Consider the following 13,842-nt stretch of genomic DNA (forward strand, 5'->3'; position numbering starts at 1 on the left):
TTCGATACTTTTGACTTTTTAAATCGGTCTCACCTAAATTTCAATAAATATATTTATAACCTCATAAAAAGAACTCTTGACCTAAAAATCTTATCAGCATCTAAATTCTTTATCACAAATTTCCGCATATGTTTGCGTTAAGATAATATAAATACCTCACCTACGCAAGACTATGTGTTATTATTAAAGTCGTTTTCTATAAAACTTTGTTACACATCGGATCTTGCTAAAAATCGATAAAGTGATTATGTAGGAAAATGTGCTGAAATATGTATATGTAGTTAAAGTTTCATACAGAATTATAAGTCTTCGTTTCTGAAATTCTGTTATTTTCAGCACAGTTAATTTTGTCGTTTTAGAAGCTGATCGATTTGCATTTTGTACATTTCCTTAATATCTTCAAGATCTAATCGCAATTCCTGATTCTCTTCGACCTTTTCGCCATACATTTGTAACAATGCGTCGTATCTGGTTTGCGTTTCGTTAAGACTTTCGTTTAGTGCTTGCGTTTCTGCGATGCTAGCGCTCAGATCCTCGACTTTCAAAGTTAACGTTGCTAATTCTGAATTCAGTGCATCTCTCTCTGCGTTTCGTCGAGATAATTCCCATTGAAGCTGCTGTATTTCACCTGCGATATTAAAAATTAGCGAATTAAATAACGATTAACGAGATTAGAGATGCATGCATACCACGTAAGCTTACCGTCTCTTTGTTTCAATTGTGCTTGTAAGTTCTCGAAAATTGATGTACTGTTTGAACCCGCTATGATGCTTTCGTATGGTATTGGAGGAAATCTACCGGAGTTATTATCAAATACTGAATCGCTGAACTAAAAATAAAAAAGGCAAATTTTCTATTACGTACAGAATAGTTGTCAAATATGATCTCGTAATATCAATTTTTATACATACCCCTGGCCAGGCACTATTTGCACTGCTAATAGATTCTTGCCCTATACTGAGAGTAGGACTAAATCGTGATTCCTCGTCAGTATTTTGCTGTTGTTCTAATATTGCATTATTCCTTCTTCGTTCTGCGTCAGTCGCTGCTTTTTCGACGGCTAATTTATTCTCTAATGCGTTTATTTCTCTTTTTAATTCCTGTATGTGACTCGAATGTGTTTGTTCGAGAGTATTAATCGTATTTTGGAATCTAAAATTTGATTTTTTTTTGTGAATTAAACATTATTTTAACACGTTCAAAAAATATATTTTAAGTACTTACTCTTTATTTTGTTCTAACAATTTTTCATTTTCTTCTTTTAATATATCGTGTAATTCCTGTAATTTCAACCTTTCTTTCTCTTTTAAGTTGAGCTTCGATTCTAAGTGCGATTCTTTAGATTTCAAATTAACGTTTTCTTCTCGCAAAAGACGATCCATTTCAATTAAGTTCTCGACTTTGGACTGTAATTCAATATTTTTCTCAGACCAAGCTTTCTCCTGTTTCATAAAGCTGTTAGATTTATGTAATAAATTTGCTTGAAGTTGTTCTATCTGCCTTAACAAAGGTTTCGTAGCTGTCGAGACAGATTCAGATAACTCTTCACTTCTAGCTTCTGCAGCTTCTAATCGTTTAAGTAATTCGTTGTTTTCGTGCTTAAAAAATTCTTCTCTTCTATATTGTAAGAATAATAGTGTTAAAATCAAAATTAATTAAATTAATTATATCTAATATATAATATTTACTTGACATGGGCTTCTTCCGCTTGACGGTATTTTAATTTTAAATCCTCCACTTGTGCGAACAATTGGCACGATTCAGCCGCATTATCCACAGCTTCTTTTAATTCCTCTTCAGTGGTTAGTAGCTTTTTCTTTGTTTCTGCTAAATCTCTATTACACACAAATTTTCGTTACTTTCTTTTCTTTGATAAATAATATTAATGATTATATACTCACACTTTGGCAGCATCCAAACTTTTTTTATAGGCCTCCATCTTATGCATCGTGTTATCCAGTTTTTCTTGTAACGTTAGTATTTCTTTCTCTTGTTTCTTCGTTTTCGATGTCAGTGTATGCACAGCTTCTATTTGACTGCGTTCGACTTCTTCTTTCGCGTGCAATGATCGTTTTAATCTTTCTAATTCTGTATTTTGTTCCTCTATTTGCTCCCTGGAAATAAAAGTAAAGCATGCGATGCAAATTTAATAATTATTTTGTTACTTATTTATAGTATGATTAAAACAACAAAAGATATAACTTAATACTTTTGACTTTTTATCATTGCATCAGTTTCTTTTTCTTTCACGCGCAGCTTTTTTATGATATTGCTATGTTGAAGTTGTTGCTTGCTGAGTTTCTCGCCCTCTTCGCGAAGTTCCTTTATGATTTCATCCTTCTCGGCGTTTATGCTAGACATTTCTTGCGACGATAAACGCGATGCCGCTTCTAGCTTTAACTGATCTAAATTTTTTCTTAATTGGTCACGTTCTCTTATCGCTTGCTGAAATTTCCTTTCCAATGCCGATAGACGTTGCGTATATTCATCTGTGATTTGATTAATATTTTGATTTTGCTCCGCGTGTTTTTCAAAATTCTCGAGTTGCCTGTAAAACATGTTTTTTTTTTAATATTCTATATTTAAAAATAAAATAATGACATTCTAATATAATCATGTTAATCTTACTTTATCAAATTTGCGTTCTGTTCGTGTAATTCCATATTTATCCTGCTCACGTCAATTAATTTTGATTCTCTCGCTTCTAAAATCTCTGTCATTTCTTGCACGCGTTTAAGTAGCTTTTCAATTTCCATATTTGCTTCATCGGAACCAATGCTAATTTCGCTTAATTCTCGCGAATGACCTCGAGTTTTTAAAGTTTTCGTTAGCAAATCACCGCCTTTAGTTAATTGCAATTTCGCTGGACTTTGTCGCGATTGAGTTGAACTGGAATCTCCATTCGGACTGTTAACAAATAATATATTAATACATGTGTTGAACGTTAAATAAAAACATGGTAAATGTTGGCTTTAGGGAAGGCTGCTTTGATGTGTACCTTTGCCTGTTTAACGTACGCTGGAAAGCAGATATAGCGTTTGCTGCGTCGACAGCAGCTAGCGAACGTAACTTTAAAGTCGTATGCGTCGAGTTTCACATGTTCGCATATATGTACCGCGCCGGCCGGTTGCCGATGACTGATTTTCCCGTTCTCTCATTCTCTGTCTCTGCCGCCTAAAGTTACGTACTACAGCCGCTGTCGCCGCAAAAAACGCCGTATCTGCTTTTCGATATACATATGTCAAAGTTATCGGAGTAGCTTCCTCGAAAGTCAATATTGACTAAAAATGTATTTATTCGTACCTAGATATAATTTCAATATCGCTCGATGTTGTAGTTTCTAATTCGTCTCCGCTTGTATGTCCACTAGCTTGGTCAGACCCAATTTTTACCAAATCAGAACGACTGTGAAAGAAACAGATTTTTGATAAAGGAACTGTTGTAAAATTAAACGACATCTATGAATTAAATATAATACCTTTCTGACGATATGGGTGAATTTTCTCGTGGTACTTCTGTGCAATGAGTATCCATGTCTATTATTTCACCTTTTTCGACCATAGCATCAGCTAGCATAGTTTTTACGTACGAACTAGTAGTTAAAGGCGTCTCGAGGACTTTGGAATCGTTCGTACAAATTAACGTCGCGTTATCCTCCGAGCTGCTCTCTATCAATGTTCCTTCTCTGCTTGAATCGGTAGATATTAAATACTGATCGGTGTTACTTTCGTTCATCTTCGTTTCTTCCACGTTTTCCACTTGACTGTCTGGATCTGGTGGCTCTATAGTGGTGCTCATTAATTGAGAAAAAGTAGAAATATCCGATATCTCATTTACTCCTTCCAGATGCTCCAGTTTACGAATCGGCTGCGTGGTAATCGGCTCGAGCGTTAAATGTAAATTATGTTTTTCTTTAAGCGAATCTAGACTCAAGTTTAATTTGCTCTCCACGCAAGCTATCGTTGACGTTTGCCTATCATCCGGACACGAGTCGTGCATTTTCAATGGTATCTTCACATTCATATCGGTCAATTCTATTTTATTTTTAACCGTGTCCAATTGTTGTAACGGCTCAAGTATCGTCATGACCGTCCCTTCGGAAGCCGAAGTGTAAGAATCTTCGGCCAAGCTTACTTCATCCGGTTCGTCCGCGATAGGTATTACTTCGACGCTTTCGGGGGAAGTTTTCGAACTGTCCGTTACATGCGACGAACTTTTATTCGTATCCGAGGTAGAACATGCATTGGGCGATGGTGTACTATCAACGCTGTAAGGGAACGAACTAACGTTTAACGTTTTAACTTCCTCCAATGGAGATTCATACGGAGAAATGTCCGACGACGAAGCTTCCCCGTATTGATCTTTACTTGGTGGTTGCAACGTGCTGGTACAGTCTATGCCCGGAGTAGTACATTCGTCTCCAGCCAGAACTGGAGACGATTCTAAATTCTTTGGATCTATTGGCGATAAATAAGGACTGCTGTCGCTTTTCCAATCTCCTAGAATTTCAACAGAGCTTGGCGATGTAACAAGACTATCTGGCAGTATTTCCACCGATTCAGAATTTACTTTAATACCAACAACGGAAGGACTTAACGAATTACTAACAGAATTAAGATCCGATTCCGGCGTGGTAGTACAGTCGGTGTTTGACTGTGAGCCAAGTATCTCCACGCTTTCCAGGCTCTTCTTATCGCTCTCAGAGGAAGCATTAGGTACTTTATAAAGCTCGTTAATAGGGCTTAATGTACGATTAATATCGTTGCTTTCGGATACCACATCGTTGTCACGTTGTCTTTCCTCTTCTTCGTTAGTGCTCGTCGTCGAATTACTGTCGGTATTATCCGCCGTTTGCGCATGATATATTTGTTCCAAATCTAAACTGGCACTTTTAGTTGCAATCTTGTCAATACTGATAGAAACAACATTATCTAGGGACGACTGTTCTGACAGTATACAAGATTCTGATGTATCTTTATCATTAAATTCTTTAGATACATTATGATTTGTATTTACAGACTCACTGGTAACACTAGAATCTCTTTCATCATCCTTATGTACAGATTCATTCTTTGCTATTGTGGATTTAAAATCCTTTGTAGCTAATATTTCAGGAGCAGAAGTAGAAAACACCATGCTGTGTTGCTGGTCATCTTGACTGGTGCTACTTTGCAAAGACTTGGAATGTTTGACAATTTTTGAGCTATTTTCATCTATAACCTTTGGAGGCTCAAAAAATGAGCCTGTAAAGCTACCCCAAATACTAGTTGAATTTTGCTGTTGTTTCTGGGGATTGCTGTTATGCTTCTTGGCCTCCTGCTCATTCTGCAGCCCCCAGCTCGCAAAAAAGTCTGAAGTCTCATCTACATGTGACTGAAGTACCTTTGGCTCTTCCTCCTTGATATCCAAGGCCTTGTCTATGGTCTTCTGAGCCCCTTTCAGAGCTGATTTAGCCAAATTGGCAAATCCAGTGGCATCAAACCAGCTCATTTTTCGTGCCTAAGACAAGAGAAAGACGCGTGAATCTTCTTTATCGTAAATGCAATAGTGTCCAACGTTAAAAAAATCAGCATTTAAAATACATCCCTTTTCACGACACGTAAACACAACGTATTTGCAGCTCTCACGGAACATTGAGCCGCAACAGCGTGTTAAATAAAATCGTGCGTGTTCTATAAGGTGTCATTATTTCTGAAATAAAAAATTAACGCCGCGACAAGCGGGACCTGCGATGTTGTTTCCCCGCCAATGTTTCATCTCTCGCGAACGTGCCTCGTTACGTGCCGTTACGTGGCACTTTCTCTCCTTTTTTCTCTTTCGCGTTACCGCGACTGACGTACCTGTCATTCTCCGGGACGGCGGTCGTGACGTCGGGGCGCACTTCCTGGACCAACGACGAGGTTCTCTTCTCGTTACTACGGCCGAACGACCAGCATCACCTACGTGTCAACCCTCGGAATGTATTTAGCAGCCGACATGTCGCAACGGGTGTTGTGTGTCGTCGCGAGCAGTGCTGTCAACCCTCCGTTCCTCGCGATTTTCCAGCCACCGGTTATCTCCCTCGTTTTCCTCGAATTGCACCCGGAACTCCGTTAATGTTTCGGCCGCGTCCCCTCGATCGAGGACGCGAAAATCCAACGTGCAATTGACTGACCGACACGCGCAACCTAAACTTTACGACGCGAAAACATCGGGACGAGATCTGTCGTCTCGCCTGTCCTTTCTGCACTTCTCTCGCCCACTTCCTCTCTCGTTTTCTCTTTCCGACCTAACCTGCATCCGTGTTATTTTTATCGCATCTCGAATCGGTTTACTCGCCGCACACGGTGATATAATTCGTGAAATAAGTATATATTTTTATTTCGCTTATTTAAACTCACTATTTTTTATAAATCGTGGATACTGTTTTTGTTTATTTATTTTTAAAATGCGAGATGTACTTGTTTCTAACTAAAAAAGTGCAGATGCTAGTGAAAATTAAATAATAATAAAATGTTAGTCACGAGTTATCGCAAAAAAGAAAAAAAGGAAGGAAATGAGAAGGATACAACTGATCCTCGCAATAAAGAAAAAAAAAAAGAAGAATGATCGAAGTTGCATCTGCGTTTATCTACAACGTGTAAATTTAATGCGTAAAACAAAGGCGAGAAGCTTCCGCCATTATCGATACTATCTCTGAAAAGACTCGTTTACGGCGTTCTCTTGCAACTGCTCCAGTGGCGCAATTGGTTAGCGCACGGTACTTATAGTGCAGTTCTCGTGAGCAATGCCGGGGTTGTGAGTTCGAGCCTCACCTGGAGCAATTTTTTTTTCTTTACGCAGCATACTTGTATTTTTTTTATAAGGTAAGCAATTTGTTACATAATTTCTAACATTTAACATCAATTAAATTAACTACAAAATACATACTCTATGGAATTTATAATGATTTCGGCGAAACATAATTTGCTATAATCTAATCGTACAATTAATTATTAATTTAGTACGTGCAAAAATAAAATATAAAAATATACATATTTATATAATACATTTAATACAACATATATAACATATTAAAAAATATGTGTATATGTAGAATGTCTTATTAAAAAATACATACATATTTTGTACATTATCAATATAAAATGTATCACACTTTCATGTTTTTTTTGTTCATTAAAGAAAAATTATAGCAACGAGTTAAAAACGTGCACATATAACATCAATGTCAATTTGAAAATGGAATACCGCGATTGTATGCGAATCACAAAAAAGCCTTTTGACCTAAATTGATCGAAATATAATGGACAGTATGAGGGCAGACAACGAAAGATCTCGCTGTTATCGTTATTAATGACAACCACGTTAAAATCGAAGATGCGAATGATGTTTTATGCTAAGTACTTGATCGGCAGCCAAATCACGAAATGCGGTACCTATTACATCGTCCGGTGGTCGATGTTCGTCGACGTTTGTTCGCCAAATGGAACAATGGCCACGGAATCCGGTTTCGCAAAGGTGTGCGTTTTAAAAACCCTTTAAAAGCCCATCTACGACTTTGACGATTGTTAGTCGCATCTCGTTATTCAGTATGTCTCGACCGTATTATAATCTGCAACACAGAATATTTTCAACACAGGTAATTAAAAAAAAAAAAATTACGTTTTATTTATTACACTGATACTCACTTTCACAAATGTAGATTAATTTTAATCTCAATTTAATTCACTTTCAACCTTTTCAGTTTTAAATATTAAAAAATGATGATGAATTGAGCGGGGATTAAAGTTAATCTACATTAGTAAAAATGGGCACAGTCTTTTAAACTAATTAACTATCATTGTAGATATATTGGTGGCTAGTTTTCGTCAACGCGATATCTTTAATGAATTTCGCTGGTGGATTCTCACCCCAAGACGCAGCTCTTGTGAATTTCCATCGTAGATACAACGTTTCGAAAACGGCGATACTTCATGACAACGGTTATTTACCTCCAGCTTCGATTCCGGATTTCTCCTTACCGGAAGTGATCGATAACAGAGCACAGAACGTAGCGGTTGCGGTGATGGACGAGACCAGAAACTATCCCAATGCGTTGTATCATCCACTGGGATGGGATTCCTTGCGAGTCCTCACGCGCAATAGCCCGCACGACGCGAGGTATCCGGGGAGCGACGGGTTGCAAATACCTCAGCATCATCGTCGACCTACTTTCCCGCAAGGCAAACACCCTCACCGGACTACAACGCAGCCGCCTCCTGCTCCTCCTCTCTTCAATGAAACACCATTGTCCTTAGCAAACCGCGTTAGTATTGAGGAAATGTCCTGCCAGAACATGGAAGGTGAATTGTTCTTCAGGTAATGAAACTCGAGAAAGCTTTAACTTCCGATCTCTTACCGCACTTGAGTTAGTCGTTTTCAAGCTTTTCGAATTCAAACTGTAACAATAAAATAATTTTATCAGATATTTAACTTTAGTAAATTTACATTTACTTAAATATTATAATTTACGTTATATATTTATATATGTATATGTACATACAATTTTATTTTACATAAATCACACAATTTATAATCTTAGAGCAACCATCAAGGCCCCAAGAAACTCGGTTCCGCCGGTAATAGACAAAGTGACAAACGACGTTTGTCAAGTGATAGCGATCAGGGACTCTTATCGCATTAGTTTTGAGAGAAATCAAGTCTGGGATTGTGGGGTCGTCGATTGTTCCACGGATGGTAACCGATCGTACTGTCTCGATCTGAGATTTCCCGTGATCTTTGGCCTACAGCTGAAAGACGATCACAGATTGACGTTGCGATGTAAAACTCAGGACAGGATCGCGCATCACACGAGGCAAATGAGCTTGAAAACTTTGGAAGCGTAAGACACGTCATTTGTCTTTCTGCAAAAGTAGCAAAAATAAGTATCTGGCGAAGAAACGCCAAGGCTATTCAAATATATTATACTGCCTTCAGAAAAGCGAAAAACTTGCCGAGTGTGCTAAATGGCGGCGCCGAGAATACGCTCAATGTGGATGTGGGACTATTCAGGAAGACTTACGGTTCAAAAAATGTTTTCGACACGAGGATACAATCTGGCGGGACGGTCGTCCTCGGTGAGGAGATTCTGCTGCGCGTGTTAGTCAACGGCGATGACAGTAAGCGCATTAGTACTGAGCAAAGGTGGTAGTACCGTGTGCTTTTCTTCCTTTAGTAAGATGAATAGCGCGTCTGAAACTCTGACAGCGACTTCATGTAACATACGATCTCTGATCATTTTAAAGCAGGATGTATGTATCTACAAAAGAGATTATTTATAAAAAAAAATCAACTTTAAATTAATAAAATAAAATTAATTTAAAATAGAAATTAAAATTATATTAAAAATTTTATTAGAGATTAAATTAAAAATTAATTAATAATTATATAATTATATTAATCATATGAACAATAAATTTGAGCGGTCAAAATTATCTTAATTATACGATATCATCGGTTACCTTAATTTTTAATTAACTTTTTCACACGTTTAAAGGCTGGCGGCACTCGAAGATCGGTCAAGTGACAGTGCACTACGTGGAGGAGCATCAACGGCAGAAAATCGTTAACAGTCTGTGGATTCTTGACAAAGACGGCTGCTTGAATCCAGATGTGCACGAGATTTGTTCACGAGAGCAATACGCCGTGTCAGCGTTAGAAAACTATCTGATTTTCCAGGCGTTCATGTTCGAGGGCATGAAAGAGACCGACGAGATTTCCTTCACTGTGAAGACTACGGCATGTCTGCAATCAGTAGATTGTGTTTTAGATTGTCCTGGCGGTCATGTTAGGCGTGCTAGAAGCGCTCCAGATCGAAATAATACCGTTGAGTGGCAGGATGACATAGTTTTGCGAGTGGTTCTTCCAAAATACAAGTCGCACGCTTTACAGAATTACTATTTTGCGATCTTGATATCGGTAATTTCGTTACTTGTACTCATCGCAACGTTATGGGTTGTCAGGATTTTTTTTCACCGGAAACTAGTGAAATCTCGAATAATCTTGAATGCTTAAGTTACGTCCCTAGAATTGTGTATAAATTTTTTTTTAAGTATACATAGCTGTATTGAATAAACAAGCTGTTACACATTGTGCGATTAACAACCTCTGCTAATCTCAAGTATTACGGCTCTATGAAATACTTGGGTGAAAATTACACGTCGGCTGATATTGATATTTTGGTCCTATGAGATACGACTCGGCATTTCCCACGCATCCAATTCAGAGCACAGCTTCAATCCAACTGCGAACAATCCAAGAGATGCGAATATGCTTTTCATGAATGGATCTCTGCTCAAAGTATACATCATACAAGCAAGAGAGCACGTGCATACGTCCTCGAAGTAGTTGAAGCCTCTCAAATAATAATGATCTACGATCTGCTGCCGTTCCTTCAACTTACGCATAATACGTTCTGTAATAGGGAGGAATCTTGATTTATACAATGCAAACTGAAGTACATATATATACGACGCACATATCTTTAGAAGGAAAAATCAATACAGTACAGATAGCGATAGTACTGACTGAAAATTTGTTTGAAAAGTTTAATAAGATAATTGCTTGCCTTTTTGCTGCTTTACTAAAGGGCATGTTTCCTCACAAACGTTTTCCGCAGGTTTACGCGAATCGGTGTGCTCTGTTATTGTCGAGCTAGCAAGAGCTCGTTTTACAGATATTTCTTCTTCAATCGGTCGTTCCTCAGACATTGCGGTCACCGCTTCTCGTTCTCTCGGTAGTCTAACAGGTCTTTCGCGATCGATTCTCTCGTACAAGGTGGCCGCATTCCTGGAAATTTCACGACGTACCGCCCTCGGCTCCTCCGGAATTTCTCTCGCTATTACAGCAGGCAGAGACTCCTGCAATTCCTCGTCGATAAATTTCTCGTAGTCAGTGATGCTTTCCTCCTCTTCGCTATATTCCATATGTTCCTCCGGCTCGACTAAAATTACCGTTCAAAATTACCATCAAATAAATTTCTGTGTAAATTTAAGCCGTCTATAATTATTGTTAATTACAATTTTCTTCTATTTGCGACGACTCCAATTCAATCTGTGTTGTCGACGCTAAATTAATATCGTCTTTTATAATCCGAAGTTCATCAATCGCAACAGGAACTTTCTGTAGAATTTCTGCTGTGACTTCTTTAACGACTGAATTTTTCTCTTTATTATGATCTATTTCTTCCATTAAAGTAACACTTTCTGTTGGAGTAACTGCAGGTTCCTCGGTTAACTCTTTTCCTTTAACCAAATCAATTTTCTTTTCATCGAAATCTATTATTTTGTCTGTTGGGTTAGCAGTTGGTTTCTGAATCTGTTTCGATTCATCTCGAATGTCTCTTGAAATAACATCTGGAGGGAACCTCGGTTTTACATCATTTTTCTTCCGTGGAAAAATTCCGTCCGTCACGTTAGGAAATTCTTTGACTGTTTCAAATTATAAAAATTCAAATATTTATACAAAAAATATTTTTTTTTAATTTATTTAAATAATCTTAAGATCTAACAGACACGTTTTAACATTCTATAAAGTGACATACTTGCTTTGCGGAGCTGTTCCCTAACTTTGGGACAAGTTATGGGACACGGATTTTCTACAGGATCACAGGACATTTAGAATTTATGTATATAATACTTCGTGCTCTGTAGATTACATATTTATATGTGAAAAACATTCATTATTTCGTAACTCTGCAAAATGTGATCTAAAAAATTTTTATTATTTATATTTTAACATTGTCAACATCACGTTCCTACGGTTTAAGGTTGACAAATTATATTTCATACAACTTTCATGTATGTATATTTTAAACCTCGAAATAATAACTTGCGCTGATTTGTATCTATATTCGCTCTATAAATTAATCGAATCTGCAAGTAAAATAAATAAATTTGTCTGAAAACGTATCGAACTATATTTAGATAAAATGCAATGGACACATACTTAGATGTTTTTTTAATGAATTAAATTATTTCATGGAAATTTTATTGAATCAAAACTCACAACATCGAAAAGTAAAGTGAGTACTTAATTTACTGCCGCTAAAGTCATAGTAAAAAGAAAATATTCTTTTTTTTTTTCTTATACATAATTAATTTTATTATTTTCTTTTCCAGTCCCAGACTAATTTATGTAAAATTGCGACTGTGGACTAAAGAGAAACCCACTTCATATATACAGAGATACATTCGTGAATTGCTCATTATAACAAAAGCAGTTTCTCAGGAAATATATTAATTTTGGAAGGTATTGGCATATTTATTTCAAGGAAAATAAAAATAATGATTATTATATAAATTACAGATTATTTGTGCAGAGAATAATAGATATTTATGCAACTAAATTTAATTGTGCACCTGGCTGAGTAAAACTTTGAAAATTTAATCATTTTCTTTTTACCTTTCTACAATAATTTATTAATTATTTTTCCAGAAATAATTTAGAAAACATTTATTCTTAACAACTACATACATGAGTATTAAAATATAAAATCTCACGAGGCTGCTGTTTCTTCTGGCTTTGGAAAAAATACACTAGACTTATTTAAGCCATTGTAAAATTTTACTGTTGAGGTTTCACCTTTCTCAGCTACTTTATAAGTACTATTCTGGACATACTTTAGAGGTAACTTTGGTTCTTCTGATATTTCAACACCTTTTGCTTTCATCTGACGTTTTATTATCTGAGAGAATAATGGTGGAAAGTCTGTCGTCTTTGGTAAGATTTTTGTCTCTTGCACCTTAGTGTTATTAAGAAACAGGTGTTCTTGATCCTTAGGTATCAACCTGAAATCTGCCTTGTAAGTTGAAGAATCCATCTGTATAGGTCTCGGACTTTTTAGACCACGGAAAACCTTCTCCACCAGCACCATGACGTGGCGGTCGGTCTAAAATGGGTGAAAACAAATGCACAAATGGGTAAAAAAAAATGTGATACGAACACAGTTATCCGATACAATTATTTTCAGTGATCTTACGTAGGGTTCCGTGGGTAAGGGCATTCCTGCAACCTTTAGTATCTTCATGTAGCAGGCCTCGGGATACCTCTGAAAGCGATTCCTTATAACTATCCTACCAACGCCGAAGTTCTTCAGATTTCCCAGGATCTCCCATAAGGGCTTTCCCTTGAAATCTGTCGTACGACCGATCAACTTTATCGGCATCGTGCACGGCTGACCGGCAAGTATCGAAATCAACGTTCCTTTTTGTAAAAAATTTCCTGTATTTCGAGCGATAACAAAACACTGTCGCGATTATTTGGTTATGTGAAAATTACGCAAAGTTGCGTGACGAGTTGATTCTTGATCACGACGTTAGATGGTAGTACGAGTGCTGTAATCGACTCGGGCGTTTCGGACGTCTTCGGAAACGATCGATGCCCTTCGTGCTCTTCGAATTCAGTGCAAACGGCTCTCGGAGCTACGCGCAGCACGCACAACCGGCACGGCTCCAGCTACTCCAGGATCATCGTGAAGTAAACTGGATGATTTTTCCGTGACAATGCGCAAAAAGTATTGCACAAGGCACCCCGTGCTGGAAAGGTATAAAGTTGTTTCCGATATCCGTTTGAGCTCAAGTATTTCGAAAATCCGGTTATTGAAAGCGCAACCCCTTGTAAAGTCGATCACAAAATGGCAAACATTAAGGAGTTTTATTCGTACCACTTTTCTTGAAGCTCAGCTGAGAAAATTTCAGGGTATTGCTACTCGTCGTTTTTGCTATCGTCTCCCTTTCACCAAATGTTAATTTAATTCTTGTGATAAACTCGGTTATAGGTTGCGGGGACGTGCGCAAGAAAGAGAACGAGAGAAAGAGAGAGGGA

The 13,842-nt window shown here is 37.4% G+C and overlaps 4 protein-coding genes and 1 non-coding gene across 7 annotated transcripts; 2 read left to right on the forward strand and 3 right to left on the reverse strand.

Moving 5' to 3' along the window:
• Window positions 1–341: 341 nt before the first annotated feature.
• Window positions 342–5,490, reverse strand: Tmf (TATA element modulatory factor). The gene is made up of 10 exons (XM_070673637.1): window positions 3,479–5,490; window positions 3,304–3,405; window positions 2,629–2,907; window positions 2,210–2,548; window positions 1,902–2,114; window positions 1,689–1,835; window positions 1,225–1,617; window positions 912–1,152; window positions 703–829; window positions 342–628 (listed from the first exon to the last, which is right to left on the reverse strand). Exons 1-10 carry the CDS (start codon window positions 5,488–5,490, stop codon window positions 342–344), a joined length of 4,140 nt encoding a protein of 1,379 aa, XP_070529738.1.
• Window positions 5,491–6,710: 1,220 nt separating this feature from the next.
• Trnai-uau (transfer RNA isoleucine (anticodon UAU)) lies at window positions 6,711–6,802 on the forward strand. The gene is given in 2 exon segments: window positions 6,711–6,748; window positions 6,767–6,802. It is a non-coding gene; the product is annotated as a tRNA-Ile (tRNA).
• A 356-nt stretch (window positions 6,803–7,158) lies between these two features.
• On the reverse strand, window positions 7,159–11,688 carry LOC139112558 (uncharacterized protein PF3D7_1120000-like). 2 transcript variants are annotated; one of them, XM_070673645.1, is made up of 9 exons: window positions 11,561–11,688; window positions 11,037–11,447; window positions 10,586–10,960; window positions 10,124–10,432; window positions 9,843–10,041; window positions 9,480–9,762; window positions 9,041–9,277; window positions 7,890–8,882; window positions 7,159–7,591 (listed from the first exon to the last, which is right to left on the reverse strand). In XM_070673645.1, the coding sequence occupies exons 1-4, from the start codon at window positions 11,631–11,633 to the stop codon at window positions 10,203–10,205; spliced, it is 1,089 nt and encodes a 362-aa protein (XP_070529746.1). In that variant the 5' UTR covers window positions 11,634–11,688; the 3' UTR covers window positions 7,159–7,591; window positions 7,890–8,882; window positions 9,041–9,277; window positions 9,480–9,762; window positions 9,843–10,041; window positions 10,124–10,202. The 2 variants fall into 2 exon arrangements, with proteins under 2 accessions (XP_070529746.1, XP_070529745.1); XM_070673644.1 differs by having other exon boundaries at window positions 9,843–10,432.
• Window positions 7,478–10,108, forward strand: LOC139112557 (uncharacterized). The gene is made up of 5 exons (XM_070673643.1): window positions 7,478–7,618; window positions 7,826–8,337; window positions 8,561–8,860; window positions 8,956–9,137; window positions 9,515–10,108. The coding sequence occupies exons 1-5, from the start codon at window positions 7,571–7,573 to the stop codon at window positions 10,030–10,032; spliced, it is 1,560 nt and encodes a 519-aa protein (XP_070529744.1). The 5' UTR covers window positions 7,478–7,570; the 3' UTR covers window positions 10,033–10,108.
• Window positions 11,689–11,719: 31 nt separating the features above from the next.
• Mrps34 (mitochondrial ribosomal protein S34) lies at window positions 11,720–13,314 on the reverse strand. 2 transcript variants are annotated; one of them, XM_070673648.1, is made up of 3 exons: window positions 12,998–13,314; window positions 12,519–12,907; window positions 11,720–11,891 (listed from the first exon to the last, which is right to left on the reverse strand). In XM_070673648.1, exons 1-3 carry the CDS (start codon window positions 13,181–13,183, stop codon window positions 11,882–11,884), a joined length of 585 nt encoding a protein of 194 aa, XP_070529749.1. In that variant the 5' UTR covers window positions 13,184–13,314; the 3' UTR covers window positions 11,720–11,881. The 2 variants fall into 2 exon arrangements, with proteins under 2 accessions (XP_070529749.1, XP_070529750.1); XM_070673649.1 differs by having other exon boundaries at window positions 12,493–12,907; window positions 12,998–13,313.
• Between the last annotated feature and the right edge of the window lie 528 nt (window positions 13,315–13,842).

Source organism: Cardiocondyla obscurior, linkage group LG29 (genome assembly GCF_019399895.1).
Source record: "Cardiocondyla obscurior isolate alpha-2009 linkage group LG29, Cobs3.1, whole genome shotgun sequence".
Classification (NCBI taxonomy): domain Eukaryota; kingdom Metazoa; phylum Arthropoda; class Insecta; order Hymenoptera; family Formicidae; genus Cardiocondyla; species Cardiocondyla obscurior.

Excerpts from the sequence above, each read along its gene's own strand:
- Tmf (XM_070673637.1), bottom strand. The coding sequence starts at position 5,490 with ATGAGCTGGTTTGATGCCACTGGATTTGCCAATTTGGCTAAATCAGCT. Across the intron at positions 2,549-2,628 it reads CAGAACGCAAATTTGATAAA|GCAACTCGAGAATTTTGAAA; the intron begins GTAAGATTAACA and ends CATGTTTTACAG. Across the intron at positions 1,153-1,224 it reads TTGTTAGAACAAAATAAAGA|ATTCCAAAATACGATTAATA; the intron begins GTAAGTACTTAA and ends ATCAAATTTTAG.
- LOC139112557 (XM_070673643.1), top strand. The coding sequence starts at position 7,571 with ATGTCTCGACCGTATTATAATCTGCAACACAGAATATTTTCAACACAG. Across the intron at positions 8,861-8,955 it reads AGCTTGAAAACTTTGGAAGC|AAAAGCGAAAAACTTGCCGA; the intron begins GTAAGACACGTC and ends TACTGCCTTCAG. Across the intron at positions 9,138-9,514 it reads GTTAGTCAACGGCGATGACA|GCTGGCGGCACTCGAAGATC; the intron begins GTAAGCGCATTA and ends ACACGTTTAAAG.
- LOC139112558 (XM_070673645.1), bottom strand. The coding sequence starts at position 11,633 with ATGTCCTGTGATCCTGTAGAAAATCCGTGTCCCATAACTTGTCCCAAA. Across the intron at positions 10,961-11,036 it reads GTCGCAAATAGAAGAAAATT|TCGAGCCGGAGGAACATATG; the intron begins GTAATTAACAAT and ends CGGTAATTTTAG. Across the intron at positions 10,433-10,585 it reads TTTAGTAAAGCAGCAAAAAG|AACGTATTATGCGTAAGTTG; the intron begins GCAAGCAATTAT and ends TCCCTATTACAG.
- Mrps34 (XM_070673648.1), bottom strand. The coding sequence starts at position 13,183 with ATGCCGATAAAGTTGATCGGTCGTACGACAGATTTCAAGGGAAAGCCC. Across the intron at positions 12,908-12,997 it reads CCTTACCCACGGAACCCTAC|ACCGACCGCCACGTCATGGT; the intron begins GTAAGATCACTG and ends CACCCATTTTAG.